The 20739-nt window shown below is 33.9% G+C and overlaps 1 protein-coding gene across 4 annotated transcripts in view; it reads right to left on the reverse strand.

The window, feature by feature from the left end:
- Window positions 1-20221, reverse strand: part of LOC149957638 (spondin-1-like) — a 136834-nt gene extending 116613 nt beyond the window's left edge. For all 4 annotated transcript variants that reach the window (XM_090165661.1, XM_090165663.1, XM_090165662.1 and 1 more), the window contains exon 1: window positions 19826-20221. In XM_090165661.1, the coding sequence (XP_090021787.1) occupies window positions 19826-20141 (316 nt within the window). In that variant the 5' untranslated portion in view covers window positions 20142-20221. The remainder of the gene's footprint in view (window positions 1-19825) is intronic.
- Window positions 20222-20739: the final 518 nt, after the last annotated feature.

The raw sequence follows: 20739 nt of genomic DNA on the forward strand, positions 1-20739 counted from the left end.
GTCCTTGAAAGACAGCCCGGGGAACGGTCAAGCACGCGGAGGACCGTTTGCTGTCTTATTATAAGACCGTGTTGTGATCAGTTGCGAGGTTAGAAACGCGGAATACTAGTTAAAAAGATTCGTTTTCTATTTACTTTAACCGAAAATTAAAATACCGAAACTTTTAAAAATTAAAAAAACTGGACCGTTATTATTTCAAATCGATAGCAGAGTTGCATATTTTTTGAAACGAAGGATGATAAAAGTAGCGAATAAGTAGATTAATACATTATGATATGAAAAGGGATAATAAAGCTAAACCCTAAGCAAATTTAAAGAAATTTTAAAACTTACAAATAGCTCGTACCGATAGGTCTTCGAGCATACAAAAAGACGAGAATCTCGGACCAAATATATCTTCGAGTGTAAAACTAAATTAATTTCTGGCTATTTTATTTTATTTTATTTAGTTTTTCACTCCATAGGTGGAACATTTTGAAACGAAGGTTTGCTTGTTTGTGGTTCATACGCCCTGAAATGGTAGCGCTCAAAAGCGTACATGCTAGATCGTGACGAAGACCAAACTTTGAACTCCGATCCACGTCTATCTTGTTTAATTGTTTTTTGAGGAGAGCGCAAAAACTCGCGAGCCAATTTTCTTCTAAAACGTTCAGAAACGCGCGTGCTCAAAATAGAAAAACTCCCACAAGACTTCTCGAAATGTTTTTGAAGAACCGCTTATTAAAATAGGTCTTTCGCAACGATTTTGATGTAGCCGTGACGTCTAACTTATATAGAAGTCAACAAGATTCTTCGGAGGAATCTGGGATTTTTAAGCACACGTGAGGTGACTATACCAAGAACGTATTTATTTCTATTTGGGGATAATAACTATGTTGAGAATATTCGTGTTCATCATGGTCTAATTTCACTCCGGCACGAGAGGGGGGAAGAGAAAACGTGTGCTGTAAGTTTTTAGGGTTAATGAGCGTGAGGGGGTTGGGAGCTACGATAAAAATCGTCTCCACACATTCTTCCTAAGTATAAATAAATACATTATTGTCGAGGTTAACGGTAATAGTGAGTGTAGGGAGCTGTTGGCTCGCGTGGCATGAAGGGCCTGCCACCACCCTCCTACGCATTGTAACCCGGCCATCTGGATTAAAGGCTTTAAAAGTCGCTTGATGACTTAGGCCTCAGGTGGTGCCTTGGGTATTAGCCTAGCTTATAATAATAATAATCTTTCTTAAAAACTGAAATTTACAATACTTCTTTTTACTTATTTCATTTGATAGAAACATCCAATTTTTTTATAGTTTTTTTTAAAGATAAATGGGCGAAAACACCATCCTGTACGTATAGTGGGTTTCGAAACGGGAGGCAGTTTATATTGGGAACATTGAAACATCGGTTTCTGTTTGATCTCTAAACGCATACTTTTCCCAGTTGGCGTTCCTCCTCAACAAGTCAATGTTTGCTCCCGAGAGAGGACTGTCTCTGGCTCGTTCTGATTTCGCATATCACGCGAGATTATATTTTGGCAGTTCAAATAGAGATCGACTCTGGATGCTGTCACACGAATCATCCGTAGCCTCGGGGACGGTCCAGCTCCGCTTCGTCTTCAAGATTTATCCCGCCTATAAAACTGTCAAAGCGGAATCCCCGACTCTGGTCCCGCCGCCCTCTACTGCCGCGAAAGACTACAATACAGGGTGATAACATCCACCTCGGTCGTAACCTTTGCTTCAGAAATTATACAAAGTGGAATTTCGTAATTGTAACGCCGATATTCGTGGCACACTACTCCAAGGTGACTAAGATCTAGTGTCTGCTACTTTACTGTTGGTGAAAGACTTAGGTGCATATCATCCAAACCCATTCACAGTGGACTCTTAAAATTGTTCGGCAAAAGGTACAATTTGCCCAGGTAATGATTCTGGTATTTAGGCAAAAATAATCGTTCTATGGGAAACCGGTTACCGAAGTTACAATCACTCTTGTTCTTGATGGGTGCTTACGAATTTAAATTACCGCAATCTTTGATAAATTTCTATAATGAACAGTGACAGCGCCAGGAGGTAGGCATGGTACTTTCAAAATTGAAATGGGACCACAAATTTAAATAGACGCAAAATAAGGCTTTTCGATTCTCGAAAATTATATTTAGTTTAATGGTCGATCAACACTTTTTGCTAGATCGTGGAACATATAAAAGGTCCCAAATGATATCTAAAGGCTAGATAGACAAGGAATAAAGAGAACGATGTTTAAAAGTGCACAAGAAATGGTTTTATTTAAAAATTAAAATTGTAAGGGTTTTAACATTTTATTTCTTAAATAAAACCATTTCGTTGTCCTTATTCCATATGAAACTAGTAATTTTGTGCAAGTCGCTAACCAAACAACACCAAATATGTCTAAGATATTCAAACAAATTAAATTAGGGGGCCCAAGGTACTTAGCCTACCTTCCAAAAACATCCTAGCAGCCTTCACTGATATATTTTGTTTAACTATTATATTCTGGAAAGTTTCAATAGCCACTTTCAGGAATTCATACCTCTAACTTGGAATGGTTATCCGGCCGTTTTCCCTAAGGTAAGATCTCGGGGACCGTTTTCAGTGACGTGTATGAGAAAAAAAAATCGCCCCCTCGCACGCGTCTCCCCTCTTTAGGAGTTTTTACCCCGCGCAACCTCCCGTTTTTACAACTGTAGTTTTTTGTTGTTCGACTCCCCGGCCATTTCGAAATTTAGGGTTTGAAACCCCACCATTGATAGCGACGGGTCAGCTCGCTCTCCCGACCTCCCATGTGGAAGGATTAAGTCCGGTATTGTTAGCGCTGTCAAAATTGTCAGCAGTTACAATGCCCTTGAGAACCGCGAAGTCCGAATTACGAGGTGACCGTCGCTATCAATACGGGAATAGCGAAGGGAAAAGCAAAAAGATGTTTGAACCCTTTTTCGACACTGGGGGATGAAATTATCTGAAACTAGGATTTAATACCATTGAAAATCGTATGAGAAAACACGTATGCTCTGACGTCAAAATGATGGAAAAAAAAACGGTCCCCTAGATAGAGACGGAAATCGGGCGAGATAACCATTCCAAGTTAGAGGTATGAATTCCTGCCACTTTTTATTTTGAATGTTCTTGTTTTTGGTACCTATTAACACCAATAGGTGGAAGACGTCGTCTAGACGTATCGCTTTACGCTGTGAGTGTCTCGTAGGTGGTTCCACCTAAGAGCACCTGCCAGAATCGTTGGGTTACTTCTTTTTCAAAAGAGTGGAGATTTGCTCTGGCCCGACGTAAAGGTTTAGCCGATACAAATTCTTAGGGCCCGCGCCGCCTGAAGGCCCTGGTTTGAACCGTTCTTTCAAGTTTATCCCGGAAGAAGTGTAGATATCTACAGTAATGAGGCCTCTCTTAGGCCTCATGAATCATTGTTATTGGACTTACTTCAAAAATACCTCCTTCTCATTTCATATTCGCGACCGAAAGCTATCGCTTCGTCCTCTTTTGATTGCCGTTGAAACTGAGATAGGTGGCGTAGTAGCAGAAGCTATTAGCGTTGGCATCCAGTAAAGTAAGAAGATTTTGTGGAACGCAGTTATTTTTATGATGGATGAAATAGAAACTAAGAAAGCTGCATATTTTAATTCTATTATAAATTAACACTTTTTTGCGTTCCCTCCATGGTAACACAGAGCAATGACGTTACTCAGATTAACTAATTTATCTCTAATTCGACAAAACTAGACACTAGGTTTCGTTCGTGACCATCCCGTAACTTAGTAAGCTCTAGTTGACGTAGTAATTGTGATAATGACTTCGATGGCGCTAAACACCAATAGATCATTAGTTAGTGTAGGGAGGTGTTGGCTCGCGTGGCACGGAGGGCTTGCCACCACCCTCCTACGCATTGTAACCCGGCCACCTGTTTAAAGGCATTATCGGTCGCTAGATGACTCGGGCCTAAGGTGGTGTCTTGGGTATTAGCCTAGCTTATTATTATTAGCGCTTTACCTCGGTGGAACAGCGCCACCTAGACTCGTTTCGTTCGCGTCCACCCCGTAACTTTATAAGCTCTACTTGGAATGGTGTTTGGGAGAATGTCCGTGTTGGTGCTAAACAGCGACACCCTGTACGCGGCCTCCGTTTGCCGCCGAGACACTGGAGACATCGAGGGTACATTACACCGCGCGACTAAAACTTCAAAGTCTTTCCCCCCCCCCCCCCCCCGCGTAGGTTGGCACAATGTCCCGCGTGTTCTGTTGGCCTTGTTTTAAAACCTCCTCGCGCTGTTAATGGGCTCCGTGCGGCTCTCTTCGGGTACCAGTTCCACATAAATTACGAGAAGCCATCGTCGTTCCGGATCATATACAAGACTTTTCCAGACAGAGCGCGTTCTAATAGATTTTGGATTTTAGGATGGACTCGAGACCCGAGCCCGAGCTCACGATTGGGGAACTGAAGTAAAGAAATAGACAACGTCCATAATCTACGACTTCGAAGCAAATTGCCAGATTTGTTCCGCCTTGTTTCGATTGTTTCGGAGCCCCGCCGCAGTACCCGCCGGCGCTGTTACAAATTGAAAAGGGTTGTCTCGTTTGGTTTTCTCGCGCGAAAATGGACAAATAATCCCGTATTATGATTTCCGTTACGGTGTCATGAAATGGTTGTAAAGGCTAATGTCCCCCTGAAATGGTTTACTAGAACAACTCCGGGGCTAGCAAAGGAGATTGAAATGAGAACCATTTGCGTGTTGTGGAAACGAACATTACGGAGATTTGGTAGAATTTAGAAGAAAAAACCTTATCTTACAATTTTGTCAAAAATAAACCTTGCCTTATACTTTTGTCAAAAATAAACTTTGCATTATAGTTTGGTCAAAAATAAACCTTGGCTTTATACTTTTGTCAAAAACAAAGTTTGCCTTATAATTTGACAAAAATAAACCTTGCCTTATAATTTGTCAAAAATAAACCTTATATTTATGCTTTGGTCAAAAACCAGTCTTGCCTTATAATTTCGGACAAAATAAACCTTGCCTTATAAGTTGGTCAAAAATAAACCTTGATTTATAATTTTGTATAAAAAACCTTTATCAATAATAAATATTGCTTTATATTTTTGTCAAACATAAATCTTACCTTATATAATGTTGTCCAAAACAAACCTAGCCTCAAAATATGGTCAAAAATAAATCTTGCCTTAAGATTTTATAAAAAAAAAACCATCTAGCCTCATATTAAATAAATCTTGTCTTTATACTTTGGTCAAAAATAAATCTTTCTTTTATACTTTTGTCAAAAATAAATCTGGCCTTTATACTTTTGTCAAAAATAAATCTGGCCTTTATACTTTGGTCAAAAATAAATTTTGCCTTTATACTTTGGTCAAAAATAAATCATTTTTTATACTTTTGTCAAAAATAAATCTGGCCTTTATACTTTTGTCAAAATAAATCTGGCCTTTATACTTTGGTCAAAAATTAATCTGGCCTTTATACTTTTGGTAAAATAAATCTTTTTTTTATACTTTTGTCAAAAATAAATCTTGCCTTTATACTTTGGTCAAAAATTAATCTGGCCTTTATACTTTTGGTAAAATAAATCTTTTTTTTAATACTTTTGTCAAAAATAAATCTTGCCTTTATACTTTGGTCAAAAATAAATCTTTTTTTTATACTTTTGTCAAAAATAAATCTGGCCTTTATACTTTGCTCAAAAATAAATCTTTTTTTATACTTTTGTCAAAAATAAATCTCTCCTTTATACTTTTGTCAAAATAAATCTGGCCTTTATACTTTTGTCAAAAATAAATCTGGCCTTTATACTTTTGTCAAAAATAAATCTTGCTTTTATACTTTGGTCAAAAATAAATAAATCTGGCCTTTATACTTTGGTCAAAAATAAATCTTGCCTTCATACTTTGGTCAAAAATAAATCTGGCCTTTATACTTTGGTCAAAAATAAATCTTGCCTTTATACTTTGGTCAAAAATAAATCTTTTTTTTATACTTTTGTCAAAAATAAATCTGGCCTTTATACTTTTGTCAAAATAAATCTGTCCTTTATAATTTGGTCAAAAATAAATCTTGCCTTACCATTTTGTCAAAAATAAATCCTGCCCTATGCTTTGGTAATAAAACAAACCTTGCCTTAAGACAACTGACGTTTACCGAGTGGGAATTTTCGCAACACTTTGTACTCTTGTTAATAACGGACGAAATATTTTATATTAAACGAAGCGTACGAAGGTGGAGTTGCAGGCAGCGCGGGTCAGTCATCCCCTCCGAAAATGTACAACGACTTGAATGAAGATTTAGTAGCGAAGAGAAACATTTCAATATTAGGGAAAACAGTAATATTTAACTCGAGAGGCAATCTGTAGCGATTCAATTTAAAAAAATCGGGCTGGGCTCCCAAGAGGAACTAGGAAGGGTGGTTAAATTTATGGTTACAATATAAAAACCGACATAAAGTACCTCAAAATTCCCAATCCCTTTCCGAGAACGTACATCACGATTCCGCGAACATTTTTTTACACAGTTCTCCGAGTCTATGGTACAACGTACTTTTCTAGGCCTTGTCTTCTAGGCCTTGGCGCTCGCCAATAAATAAAAACCACTAGCCAATTAATGTGAAGGGCCTTGGCGGTTCCCCGGGGATCGGAGACTCTTCGCGCGTAAGCCAAGGGCCAGTCTTCGCCCGCGCCACGTTGGAAATCAATGGTGGACTAAAGTGGCGCTAGATGGCGCTCTTTTGTCATGTTCCGCCAACAATTTGGACCCGCTAGTGTCTCCACCAACACAAAATTGGGAGCAAATAGGCTCCGGGAACAGCGATATTTACATATGAATAAATTCCACCGCTAATGGAATTACGCCCGGTAGACTATCACGAGTCCAGTCGCACCAGACGAAGTGCGTTTTGTTTTGGGACGGTTGTACTTTCGAGAACTTCGGTGTTTTGGTTCGCTTCATTTTGTTACTGGAATGTGTAGTGGGACTAAGTATCTCGCGACTTTACTAATGTACGCTTTTAGATTAATTCTACCCTTTTTGCGTGTGTTAGCAGTTGATAATACAATGCCGTGTCATTGAGAAACTCTCGAAAAATTAAACGGTTAAATCTTTGATTAAGTTAATTAATAGGTGAATAAATATGAATAAAATAACTAAATTGTAATTAAATATTATGTAAATAATTAAATGGTAATTAAATAAGATTAAAATAATTAAAAGGGGATTAAATAATTGAAATGATAAAATTCGGGTTTGAATGAATTAAACAAAAATTAAAATGGTGAAATTTGGGTTTGAATGATTGAAATCTGGTTTGGAATTATTGAAATCCCGATTAGAATTATTGAAATCCCGATTAGAATTATTGAAATCCCGATTAGAATTATTGAAATCTCGATTAGAATTATCGAAATCCCGATTAGAATTATGGAAATCCCGATTAGAATTATCGAAATCCCAATTTGAATTATCGAAATCCCAATTTGAATTATCGAAATCCCGATTAAAATTATTGAAACCCCGATTAGAATTATTGAAATCCTGAATAGAATTATTCAAACCTCGATTATTTTATTAAAATTACCATTGAAATAATTCATTTTAAACTTTATTGGAATGATTAAACCATGAATGAATTTCTTAGAGATCAATCGGGATTGTTGGAACACTCTAGACTAGAATGAACTGGTCCCTAGGTTTGTGAACTCTACGTATGAACCTTAATCGCAACGAGATTTTTAATTTTGCTTTATAAATACGTTCTTTCACAGACTAGAAAACTCGGAAAAAGATTTATTTTGATGGTTTTGATTGCTTTTATATAAAAGTATAAATGGTTTTAAGTCTGAACAGTTCTTATTTTGGATATAAACTCGAGATTTTGAAATCCTCCCGTGCCTTGCTGGGGAACCCTCGCCATCAGGAGGAAATTATACTGTTTGTCTTTGAGACCGCAAAACTTGATTTTAAATTTTAAATTGCTAAGTTTTATCAACGTTTTTATGGGCGCTACTTAAAGAAAGGTTTATATTACCGGATTTTAAAAGTTCGTGGTTCGTTTACTTTGCAAAGAATTTTTATTGATGGGGGAAAAAGTTTGTTTTAAGCTACTTGTAGTGCAAACTCCATTTTTCACTTTGAAAGCCAAATTGAATTACCAATCTTTGAGATATTTAAGAGTGTGGAAGAACGGTAGGATTCCGATTGGCAGGTTGTGGCTGAAGTGATTTACAGAAATGTTATTACTTCCATTACCACAAGTACAAATTTAAACTCTTATTTATGTTCCTTCGTAGGTTCGAATAGTGAAACTGCGAAGCGTACACTGAATTAACTAGGATATGTAAAAAGTAAAAGTTTCATTTACTTTAAAACTATTTAAAATGTCCAGAAATGTGTTTTGTAACGCGATAAACAGTACTATATGAAGGTATATGGGGATGAATAATTTAACTAACATTTATAAATTAGTTAATTACCCCTTGTGAATTTTAAAAGCTTGTAAAGTCTGATTTAATTTAGTGTAGCACTTAATATATAAATTGCTTAGTCACGACATGGTAAACTTATAACCTTGGAGAGTAACTTCAAGGCCAAAGTCCCAATCGTATTTTAGACTCGACTACAACAAGGCTACGCTATCCGTGTTCTTATCTTATTCAAATTCCTTCGAGAAACATCTGATTTTACGCTAAATCTATTATTCCATTAATCCAAGGAACGCTCCGCTTTAATTAATTAATCCAATTAATAACCAGCTGAAATATGATTTAAATGGCCCCAGTTTTCCGTTAATTACTTTGCGATTTTGCGCCTTGGGCAGACGACAGTCAGCAGATTAGTCTTTGTTTGCGTTCCACCAACGCGTCATTAGAAGGGAAAGAGATACGCTGTTAGACGAGACTTACGAAGTAGTTTATGTACTGCCTTACAGCTATAATTTGCTAAGTCCAAAAATTACGTTATTTCTCAGGCTTTGTAATGTAGGTAATAATAATGAGCTAAGCACCACCAAGTCAGATAACGACCGTTTAATTAAGGTGGTCTGGTTATACTGCGTAAGAGGGTGGTGCCAAGCCCTGCGTAACAGCTCCCTACACTCATTATAACGGATCACCTAAAGACGTTTTTGTATGGAAAGGGAAGCCGAAGAGCTCGGAAGGAAACCCCTCTAACCAGGGGCGAGAGAACTTTCGAACTCAACGAGAAAGTGTTCCTGCAAGAATTTTGAATATAACTTTATATTTATTCTTACAAAACCGGGAATACGAACCAATGGTCTCAGGATTGGTTTTCGGCGTGAGTTACAAAAATTATTTCAGATTACATTTCCTTTGAAACTAGTTCAAAACTATTATTTAGAAGTAATAAAAGTTGCGGTTTCGTAACTGTTTTCAGCTCAATTTTAAACAGTATAGGAAATTTCTGGCCATTGGTTTAAATAAAATAGTTTTTTTTACAAAACTTCAATTAATTGAAATGAATGACGTTATCAAAACCATCCTGTAATTTTAATCAATTAAGTTAGCCATCGATTTATTTAAAAAAAATGATTGAAGCAACGATTTTATACAATAAAAAAAATTATTTCAATGGTTCTATTAAGAAATTAAGCCTTCATCAATTTTTATCGCAAAATTAAACGGTTTTATTCACGGATTTTTCTTAATTGATTTTAATCAATAATCAAATGATTGTAATCAAAGTTTTTGGCATAAACAATCAAATGACTTTTTTCACCGTTTTTGGCATAAACAACGAAATGATTGTAATCAAAATTTTTGGAAAAAACAATAAGTTATTAGAAAGTAATATAAAAACGGAAATTGTTCATACCAATGGAGATAATAAAATGTTAATAACTAAATGAACCATAAGAAGTGCATTTAGTGTTTATTAACATTTTATTCTCTTGAACATTAATTCATTTAAATCAAACGTTGTTAGCCAAAAAAATAAATAATTAATTTAAATAGTTAATTCAAAGGAAAGTGCTCATAAAATATAATAAAATATAGTCCACCTTCCCTCGAGAATAATCATAATCTACGAAAAGGGCCGAAATTAGACTTAACACATTATTGAGTTAAGACGGCGAAGGCAGTTCGAGCGAAAGCTGTTTAGCACGCGATAATTTTCGTCAACTTTGCGCGTATTCTGCAAACAGTAGGGAAACTACATATTGAATTTCGGGGATCCTTTTGAGTGTTCAAAAAGCAACAACATCGTCGCCGAGCTGGGTATCTAGGTCCATCCCGAATTAGGTATGCACGAAATGGTTTTGCCCGACGAGTCACTTGTCAGTCAGAGACGACCCGAGGGACGTCCAAGTTCGCTTTCAAAACTCTCCCCGCGAAACTTCTTAAGTGGTTGACTTTAAACGGATGAAGAGGCTCATTAATTTGGCGCTTGACGTCTTCTTTGATATGCTAATTTGCGGTTATGACTGAAGCCAAATCTTAATCTTGTTATACAACGAAATTAAGCGACTACCGTCTATAAGGATATTTTTAGAAACTATCTTGGTACCGCTGTCAAATACTTTCCGAATGTTCCTTTACAACTTCAGAATCAGAACGCGAACTATGTTAATAACAGGGTTGGCAAAAAAACCGGCTTTTTAAAAATTTAAAAATCCAGTATTGTTAAAACCGGTTATAACCGGTGGCTTAATCTGGTTAAAACCATTAATAACAATGCTAAAAATGGTTATATCTAGCCCTCATTACTTCGAAAATGCTCAAATTGCCCGATTTAAAAATTACGTTTTTGCGAGTGACAGACTCATTTACCCGCTTTTATACCCTAACATGGCAGATCTCATAATTGCTTATATCTAGCTCTCATTACTTACGACAAAAGGTGAAGGTTAAGTTTTTTTCTAATTCATTTCTCCATTTTTTTTAATAAAAAAAAAGTGGATTTAACCATGGATTTTTTCGGCGCTTCCTCAATTTATAATTGAGAAATGGAACGAAAATTCATTTTTCTGCCATATTTAGTATGTCGTCAGGGGCTTGACGGCAGTCCGTCCGAGAATGTGACAATCAAACGTTTTTGGTTCATAGGGGTGGACGCATTTACTAAAATTACTCCGGAAAATATTTTGTGAAAAGCAAATGATTAAAGTTTTGTACTTTTATTTTTTTCGAACCCTCTTGGTGCCCCTTGTAGGCTTGGTGCCCTAGGCCCTGGCCTATTCGGCCTATAATACCACTGAATGCTATCCTAGGTTACTGGGCAGTATCGTCAAGACTACTGACGTGGAGCAAGATTTAAATGCGTTTCTAGATTTGTCATTTTAAAATTTAATTTAAATAATCCATATAGTTTGTTTTCAAATACTGATTGTACGCGATTTCACTGTAATTTTTGTGTATGTTCAATGTTCTATATTAGTACTGAAGACTCCTTCAGGAGCAACATATATAAATTAGATATATCACAATAAAAGTTAATTTTGAATTTTTTCAGATGAATATTTAAAAACAATTTTAAAATAAAAATAGTACCACATTGTTGAAATGGATCGTTATCATTTTAAAATTGGTATTCAAATTAATTTTTTGAGAATGCAACCAAATAGACGGTTGTTTTTATGGAGAAAATGTTGCTTTTTACGTCATAGCTTAACTTTAACTCTACGAAGTAATGTCTAGGGCACAAGACGCACTCTCGATCTCACGGGTTAATTGGAACGGGCCATTATTATATAAGAGCTGGAAAACCCTCTAGGGTTGTATTAATTAATCATATGTATTTCGCAAATACTAATTAATAACATGATTAGTATTTGCGAAATAAATATGATTAATTAGCATTTGTGAAACAAATAAGATTAATTAGCATTTGTGAAACAAATATGATTAATTAGCATTTGTGAAACAAATATGATTAATTAGCATTTGTGAAACAAATATGAAAAATTAGTATTTGTGAAATAAATATGATTACTAAGTATTAGCGAAATAAATATGATTAATTAGTATTTGCGAAATTAATATGCTTAATTAGTATTTGCTAAATAAATATTATTAATTAGTATTTGCGAAATAAATATGCTTAATTAGTATTTGCGAAACAAATATGATTAATTAGTATTTGCGAAATAAATATGTTTAATTAGTATTTGCGAAATAAATATTATTAATTAGTATTTGCGAAATAAATATGCTTAATTAGTATTTGCGAAACAAATATGATTAATTAGTATTTGCGAAATAAATATGCTTAATTAGTATTTGCGAAATAAATATTATTAATTAGTATTTGCGAAATAAATATGCTTAATTAGTATTTGCGAAACAAATATTTTTAATTAGTATTTGCGAAATAAATATGATGAATTAGTATTTGCGAAATAAATATGCTTAATTAGTATTTGCGAAATAAATATGCTTAATTAGTATTTGCGAAATAAATATTATTAATTAGTATTTGCGAAATAAATATGCTTAATTAGTATTTGCGAAACCAATATTTTTAATTAATATTTGCGAAATAAATATGATGAATTAGTATTTGCGAAATAAATATGATGAATTAGTATTTTAGAAATAAATATTAATTAGTAATTGCGAAATAAATGTTATTAATCAGTATTTGCGAAACAAATATGAGTAATCAGTATTTGCGAAATAAATATGAGTAATTAGTATTTGCGAAACAAATATTATTAATTAGTATATGCGAAATAAATATTAGTATTATTATTACAATACTACGTGTACAACTCCTCCTAGATCCGCCTACTCGTTTTCTAGGGAGAGCTTAACTTCTTTAATATTGGAAGCTTGAACTTGAAATACTTATCGCGAAATGTTCTGGAGTATGAATGAGAATTTCCCCTCGCGGACAGAGACACGCTACAGTCGCGCTTTCAGCGGCAGTTTGAGGTCGTTGGATTGGCGGTCCTCTCCGTGGCTATCTCTTTTAACTGTCCGCCTACAATTTTTGGGATGTCTTTTGTCGTCGCGCCTATATTTAGAGCGAAATAGCGGCTGCTCTACATCGATCCTTCAACAATAGGGAGGTTAAGCGCCGCGAATATACGTCTAGGAAATACGTCGATAAATTATGAATTCAAGCCTCGCTTTAAAGACCTAGGATTTCTTCCGCCTGTTTTCCTTTAAGTTTTCTTCCTGCCGCGCAAATATCCTGGTGGCAGGAAGTTAACTTAAGGGAAAACAGGCAGAAGAAATCATAGGCCTTTAAGCCTAACGACTTACGTCGATACACACGTGTGAAGATTTCAGAAAAGTCCGAATAAAAACCTAACTTTTCGACGGATTTTTTTGCGTCCTTAAATGGAATATGAATTTGCATGTTTATAATAGATCAACGAATTTCACATTTCAGCTACCAGGTTTTTAAAAAAGGCAAGTCGTATCGCGTGTTGGCGGACGAATTTTCAATTTAGTTCATATTCCCTTTAAGGGAAAACCTTTGAAAGAATCGAGTAAACCGTGCCAAAAATCTGAGCGGAAGTCTTCGAAATGTCACTTTGGCAATCATTACTCAAGTGTTTGCCACAGAGAAAAACAGAGTCAAGGTACTATTGTGCAATCTGGACAATCATTCGGTTGTATTGTTCGCCTGATGTTCCATTTCTTTTTTAGACCGCTTCAGATCTCTTTGGTAATGCTTACAAGGCTTGCTTCAATTCGGAGCCGTCTGATATAAATCGTTCCTTTTCAAATTGTATTTAAATATCATTTTTAAATCATTGAATTATCATTTAATTTATATACTATAATCACTAATTTATCATTTAATTTATATACTATAATCACTAATTTATCATTTAATTTATATACTATAATCACTAATTTATCATTTAATTTATATACTATAATCACTAATTTATCATTTAATTTATATACTATAATCACTAATTTATCATTTAATTTATATACTATAATCAATAATTTATCATTTAATTTATATACTTTAATCACTAATTTATCATTTAATTTATATACTATAATCACTAATTTATCATTTAATTTATATACTATAATCACTAATTTCTCATTTAATTTATATACTATAATCACTAATTTCTCATTTAATTTATATACTATAATCACTAATTTATCATTTAAATCATATACTATAATCACTAATTTATCATTTAAATCATAAATTATAATCACTAATTTATCATTTAAATCATATACTATAATCACTAATTTATCATTCAAATCATATACTATAATCACTAATTTATCATTCAAATCATATACTATAATCACTTATTTATCATTCAAATCATATACTATAATCACTAATTTATCATTAAAATCATATCCTATAATCACTAATTTATCATTAAAATCATATCCTATAATCACTAATTTATCATTCAAATCATATACTATAATCACTAATTTATCATTAAAATCATATACTATAATCACTAATTTATCATTAAAATCATATACTATAATCACTAATTTATCATTTAAATCATATACTATAATCACTAATTTACCATTAAAATCATATACTATAATCACTAATTTATCAGTAATATCATATGCTATAATCACAAAACACAACACCGCGTTTGATGTAAAATTTTGTTTTTGTCAGTCGTCCTTGAATATGAAATAGTCTGCTTATAAATTCGTTTTCTTTGATGAAACTAGTGTCTTGGTTCCATCATCGTTACAATATGGCAGTTCTATTATCGTAAAAATGTATCTTCGCAGATCTCAATATTTGCGACTTTGTCAGCAGTTGTTATTATTTATTATTGTTATTAATAAAGCGCAACTGAATTAATATTGAGCCCGTTGTGATGGTGTATAACTTTGGCTTAATTAGATAAATTTGAAAGATTTGTTGTCAACGCAGAGCAAAAATAAAACGACTCTAGAACATGAGCTGATTTGAGAGAACTGTTTTATTGGTAAAAAACTCGAACAATAAATATGATTTAAAAAAACAATAACAACGTTAATAAAAAGATTGACATAACCCAAAGGTCAAAATCTTCAACAAGATTCTGTGACCGTTAAATGAAATTAAATGGTCTATACCCTTTTCATTGTTATGAAAATTTACCAAAATCGTATTGTAATTTAGTTAAAATGCAAACACTTCTTGGTTACTTAGCAATAAGCCTTTTCATTTAACATAAAGCCACGTAGCGGCCAATGCGAGAAGCTCATAAACTGGTCCATATTCGTCTGCTAAGCAGGCGATTTGTGTCATTTGTCATTTTTTATAACAAGGGCTCTGCTGAACAGCAAAAAAACCAGCAGTTTATAAGTTTCTTGCTTGGGCCGCTACGTGGCTCTATGTACACTGAAAAAGCTATTTTCCAAATAGAATTATTTAATTTACCCGAATTTACCAGTAAGTAAATTCTAATTAATTTAAAATACGTAATACGGTCCTATAAACAAAGGAATTGGCATTTCTAGAGCTAATCTAATCACGAATTCCTTATTGGCAAAAATTGACCGTACAATACCCACGTGTTATTTCGGTTGGGAAAATGGGCCTTGGACGGAGCGGGAAGTTCTGGCAACAAAGTTTCCACCGCAATTAGTTGAGCGGACCATCTGGGATTCGGAAACAGTCCGAAGAGATTTAAAAGTGGAGCCGAAAAATTTAATTTAAAATTACGGCTTAGCTTTTTGCGGGATGTTCCCATCGTGGCCAGGTTAGAGCTAGCCGTTCACCGCCATTCCGAAACGGCAGCGACCCGCCTTCTATAAAGCCTTCGATTCGTAAGGGTGATTATAGCTTGAGGAAAGCGAAAGGGAGCTTAAAGATCCCAGGCGAGTAAACAAAGTCCCTTTGAAAAGGAACTTGAATTATTTTGTTTCGTTGCAGCGACGAGTTAGCATTTTAATCGCGTTTACCTAATATTAAACTGTTAAAGGATAATGAAATGCTTAAACATCTTATTTCTATTATATTATTCACGAAAGATACGTACCATAATTATGTTATCCATTTTTAATAAAATAAACTCGATTTTATATTGTTCAATGGTTTCGGTATTTGAGTATGCAATTGATGCATTTAATTCACTCAACAAGTCCTTGGTTCGGACCCTGACTCCGGATTATAATTAAACTTTCATAAGGAAATCGTTATCTTAGATTTTAGCTATAAAGTTCTATTATCTATGCATCTTATTATCTCTTCAAGGAAAACATAATAATTTGATATATATATTCTTATATTTAGCATTTACCCCCCAAAATATTATATAATATTGAATAAGATAATTTATAATATTGAATAAGATATTATATAATATTGAATGAGATATTATATAATATTGAATAAGATATTATATAATATTGAATAAAATTAAATGTAATATTTAATAAAATTTAAGATTATATTTAAAAATATGATATTGAATAATATTTAATGTAATATCTAATAATATACAAGATAATAAAATTTAAGATTATATTTAAAAATATGATATTGAATAATATTTAATGTAATATCTAATAATATACAAGATAATAAAATTTAATAATATATTATTTTATAATATTTAATAATATAGCCTAATAATATAATATAATATAATATAATATAATCATAATTAATAATGTAATAATGTTTAATAATACAATATTTAATAATATAATAATATTTATTAATAAAATAATATTTAATAATATAACAATATTTAATAATATAATATTTAATAATATAATTAGAAAAGATAATAGCGCGAATCCAGCTATAAATAACTTCTTTGATTCCTTTAGTAGAATTAACAATTATTAGAAAGTTTACAAGCACTAAAGAAAGAGACTATTCCAAGCTTGCACTCCGAAATTAAAATATTTAATATTTAATTTTGTCGAGAGGAATCAATATTATTTGTTTTAGAAATAAGCGCCAGTTCGTCGTGGAGCTCGATCAAGGCTGGATATTTACATAATCGTGGGGTTCCACATAAGGGCCGGAAATGTCAATAAAAATAATCCAATACAAAGTATGATGAACGCCTTTTCGTATTAAGCTTGACAAGGGTCATCCATTCATTATATAGATCAAGAAAACTCAGCGAGAGTAGCGCCTTCAGGTGGAGAATAATTGGACGGGGAAAAGTTTTCGTTTCGAGAAGCTTATCAATTTAAATTAAAGAAATTAAAGAAAAATACTCTAAATTAAGTGTCAAAAACGTTTGAATTTTTTTGACGTATAACGAATTTAAAGTATAATTTATGTTGAAGGTTACGTGCGTGTATAGGGAATTCTTTTAATAAATATTTTTTCATTAGTCATTTAAAATTAAAATCCTATTATTAATTTTTTTTCAAATATTTTACAATATATATATATATATATATATATATATATATATATATATAAATAGGATTTTAATCTTCAATGCCATTTGAAAAAATTAAAAATTGACGATACAGAATTGGCTACTATAAACTATTTATTTTAGTAGAGTAGTAACAATATTTTATTTTTCAATAATACAACAAAAAATAGTTTAAAAGTAAATTTTGAAATGCAATTTCTTTAATCTCGATATATAAATTTAAACCAAAGTTTGTGCCTTGGGTATTAGCCTACCTGATTATTATTTTTGGTCACATTGTCCGGCGTGCAAATTTCCATTATTTTTCACGATATTTGCCATAATTTTTCCACTTCGGGACACTGTTTCACGCGTTCTCGGGTAAAACTTTAATCTCGAATTTCTGAGACCTTAGTTGCAAATTTATAAGTTTACGTTCAAAATTTTATTAAATTCGGTGAACATATTTTTAGCTTCAGCAGATCATTTTGTCATTTGAATGTTAACGAAGCTTGGCATCAATTATTTGTTTAAAATTGGAAATACAGAGCATAAAATCTTGTAGAGGTTAACGGTAATAGTAAGTGTTGGGAGCTGTTGTCTGTGATGGCATGGTACGGGGTATACAAATACAGATAACGAATGTGATGGCATGAAGGGCTTGTAACCACCCTCTTATGCATTGTTAGCCGGCCACCTAATTTTTAAAGGCATTAAAAGTCGCTAGATGACTTGGTGGTGCCTAGCTGGTTATGAGCTTAAGGCCGTAATATAAACGTGAACAAAGAATGCCTAGACATTGCTTATTTTCTAAATATTTTGTGAAATTATACTTAATCAGATAATGATGAATGTTACACCAACAAAATAAACGTCATAGTCATTCGTGTTGCGTAAGCTATACTTAGTTCCCTTCGACCTTTCTTAACAACTTAATCTCTTTAATATTTATTCTTGCGCAACTTTTGTAAACACATTTGGAAATTGTCTGGGCGTTTGCGAAATAGACAGATCCAATTACAAAACGAAATTCACTAAATCTCATCAAACATATTTACGATCGAACATCAGATTTGCGACTGACCTATCACGAAAGCCCCTTAGTTTGCAATCTTCAGTGTAAGACCAAAGTGCAGTCGGCAGTCGTCAATGCACAACAAACTGAAACGACCTAGATCCGAAATTCTCTCTGTAGCGTTGCGCGTAGATGTCTTACTTCCGTAAAAGTATTTTGGTGTCCTATATCAGATAGACACAAAGACTGACTGTTGCTCGTAGCAATTTCAGCCCGCGATGCTTATTGAAAGCTTAAATAACCCCTAGCTGCAAAAATACGAAACATCAAGCGAGAAATACGAAGAGCTCCGAGCCATTAAATCGAATGTATTCTATTTATTCAACGATTCGCTGGAACTTTAACTCTCCGATGAAAATTTTAAATAAATAATTTCGGATTCGCTAATTCTTCTCTTTGAAAATTTTATAACGTTTAATACAGCTTATTTATTTTATTAGCTTCCATTCTAGATATTTAATTATGTATTGTTGATTTTTGATTAAATATTTTTTCGAAGTAGTGAAATTTCTAGACCCTTTTTTTTCGATGTGAAATTTGCTTCTTCGAACCTTAATTAAATCAGTTATTACAGTGATATTTGCGTATAATTTACCTCGTTCTTCCATCTTCTGAATTAATAATAGTTTTAAAATATGTAATAAATAATTATATCTGATTTTTATGTAAATTATTTTATCGGTAATTACGAATTCTGAGAACTTTAACTTTTGATATCGGTTTACTTTCGCTTTTTGTCTGGCCCATGACAAAATTAAACTGGGAAAAATCGACTTAAATAATATTTTAAAATTAAAATCAGTGAAACGCTTATTACTACAATACCAATATGTAATTGAGTATTTACTAAACCTTTTCAAATATCGGTATATTTTCATCATAATTCGATTGAAACTAATACTTTTTTCAGAGGTTGCTTCTGAAACCGGGTTTACTAAACTAAATTTTGTTTTTCAAACATTTTTCAGAATAGAATGTTAAATTCGGTTTTTTTAAGCATTGTCTGAAAAAAGTATAAGTCGGTTATTAAATATCGGTTTATTTTTATATTAAAACCATTTTTCAAATATGTCAGGGGGCCTATTCTGTAAATATTCGAAATCCAATTTTCGATCGAAAACTAGATTTTGAACTTCGAGATCTCGACGAATGGAATACGGTAAAGATTTCGAATAAGCACAAATCAATGTAAATTGTCGAAGTCGATCTCGACATGGTATAGGGTGTCGAGATCGAATACCCATTCGATTTTTTACAGAATCGCCCCCCAGATTTCGAATATCCCTGAATTTTAAACCGACCACTCGAACGTATTAAAAATCAGTTTTGATATTAGTTAGTTTTCATCGTCAAGAAGGTATCGGTAAAACCATAAGTGTATAGAACAATATTATAGGCTTATGGTAAAATACTAAATGAAATACTAGTAATTGCTGAGTTCTTACCTGAGTATCCTTCGCCGGGTACGTATTTTTCAGGATCGCCGGATATTTTAATCGTGAAGCCGTTGCCTCCTGTTTTCTTGGGGGTGCTGATGCCCGGGGGCGTCCTGTCGCATGTGGCCTGCCAGACGGCGTTGTTGCCCGGTGCTTCTGGGATGGCGTAGGCCACGCCAGGGTCTATGCTGTTGCCGTAGATGTTCACCGTCGGCAAACTAGCTTGACCCGAAGTTAAAATTGGCGAAGACAGTACGACGAAGAGTCCTAACCCGACCATCGCGCCGACATTGGAAGACTTGGGAAACCTACTCATTTTGGTCATTGCGAATAGCGCATGGTATGTTTTTGTTTGTTCTGTATTCTGTACGTCGCTACAACACGGCTATTGCGTCCGTTACTATGATCGCACGAGGCGTAACTGAAAACGTTCCTCTCTCGTCGTCGGCTCCCTGACTTCCCCCCGTCTCCCCCCCCCCCTATCCTCAAACCGGAGGGTTTGCGCATCGCGCTAAAGTTCGACTCGCGGAGATTTCTTTTTTAAAGACGGGAGGATCTTCGTAGGAACGTTACGCCTCGAACTATGTCTGCCCCCACTTCAACCCCTCCGCTGTTATATGTCCCTCCTATCTTTTCACTTTCTTCGCTTCTTTATAGATGGGGCTAAAATCTGCTCCCCCTTTTTTTACTACCCCCTGGACGTCGTAACTATAGGCCAGTTGTTGGGTAAGTTTGTAAAGTTCGCTACCTAGAAACGCTAGAGAAAAACGCGTCGAAAAGGTTTCTTGTAATTGCTTCAAGTTGGTTTTATCGTTTCTCGCTTTTTTTTGTTTATTCTATTTTTCTCTTCGCGAGTTCGGCTGCGTTCGTCCTCCAACTTTCGGTACGAATTGCAGGCTGACATATTACGTTGAAGGGTTATT

Source organism: Leiobunum rupestre, chromosome 2 (assembly GCF_980474605.1).
Source record: "Leiobunum rupestre chromosome 2, qqLeiRupe1.1.hap1, whole genome shotgun sequence".
Classification (NCBI taxonomy): domain Eukaryota; kingdom Metazoa; phylum Arthropoda; class Arachnida; order Opiliones; family Sclerosomatidae; genus Leiobunum; species Leiobunum rupestre.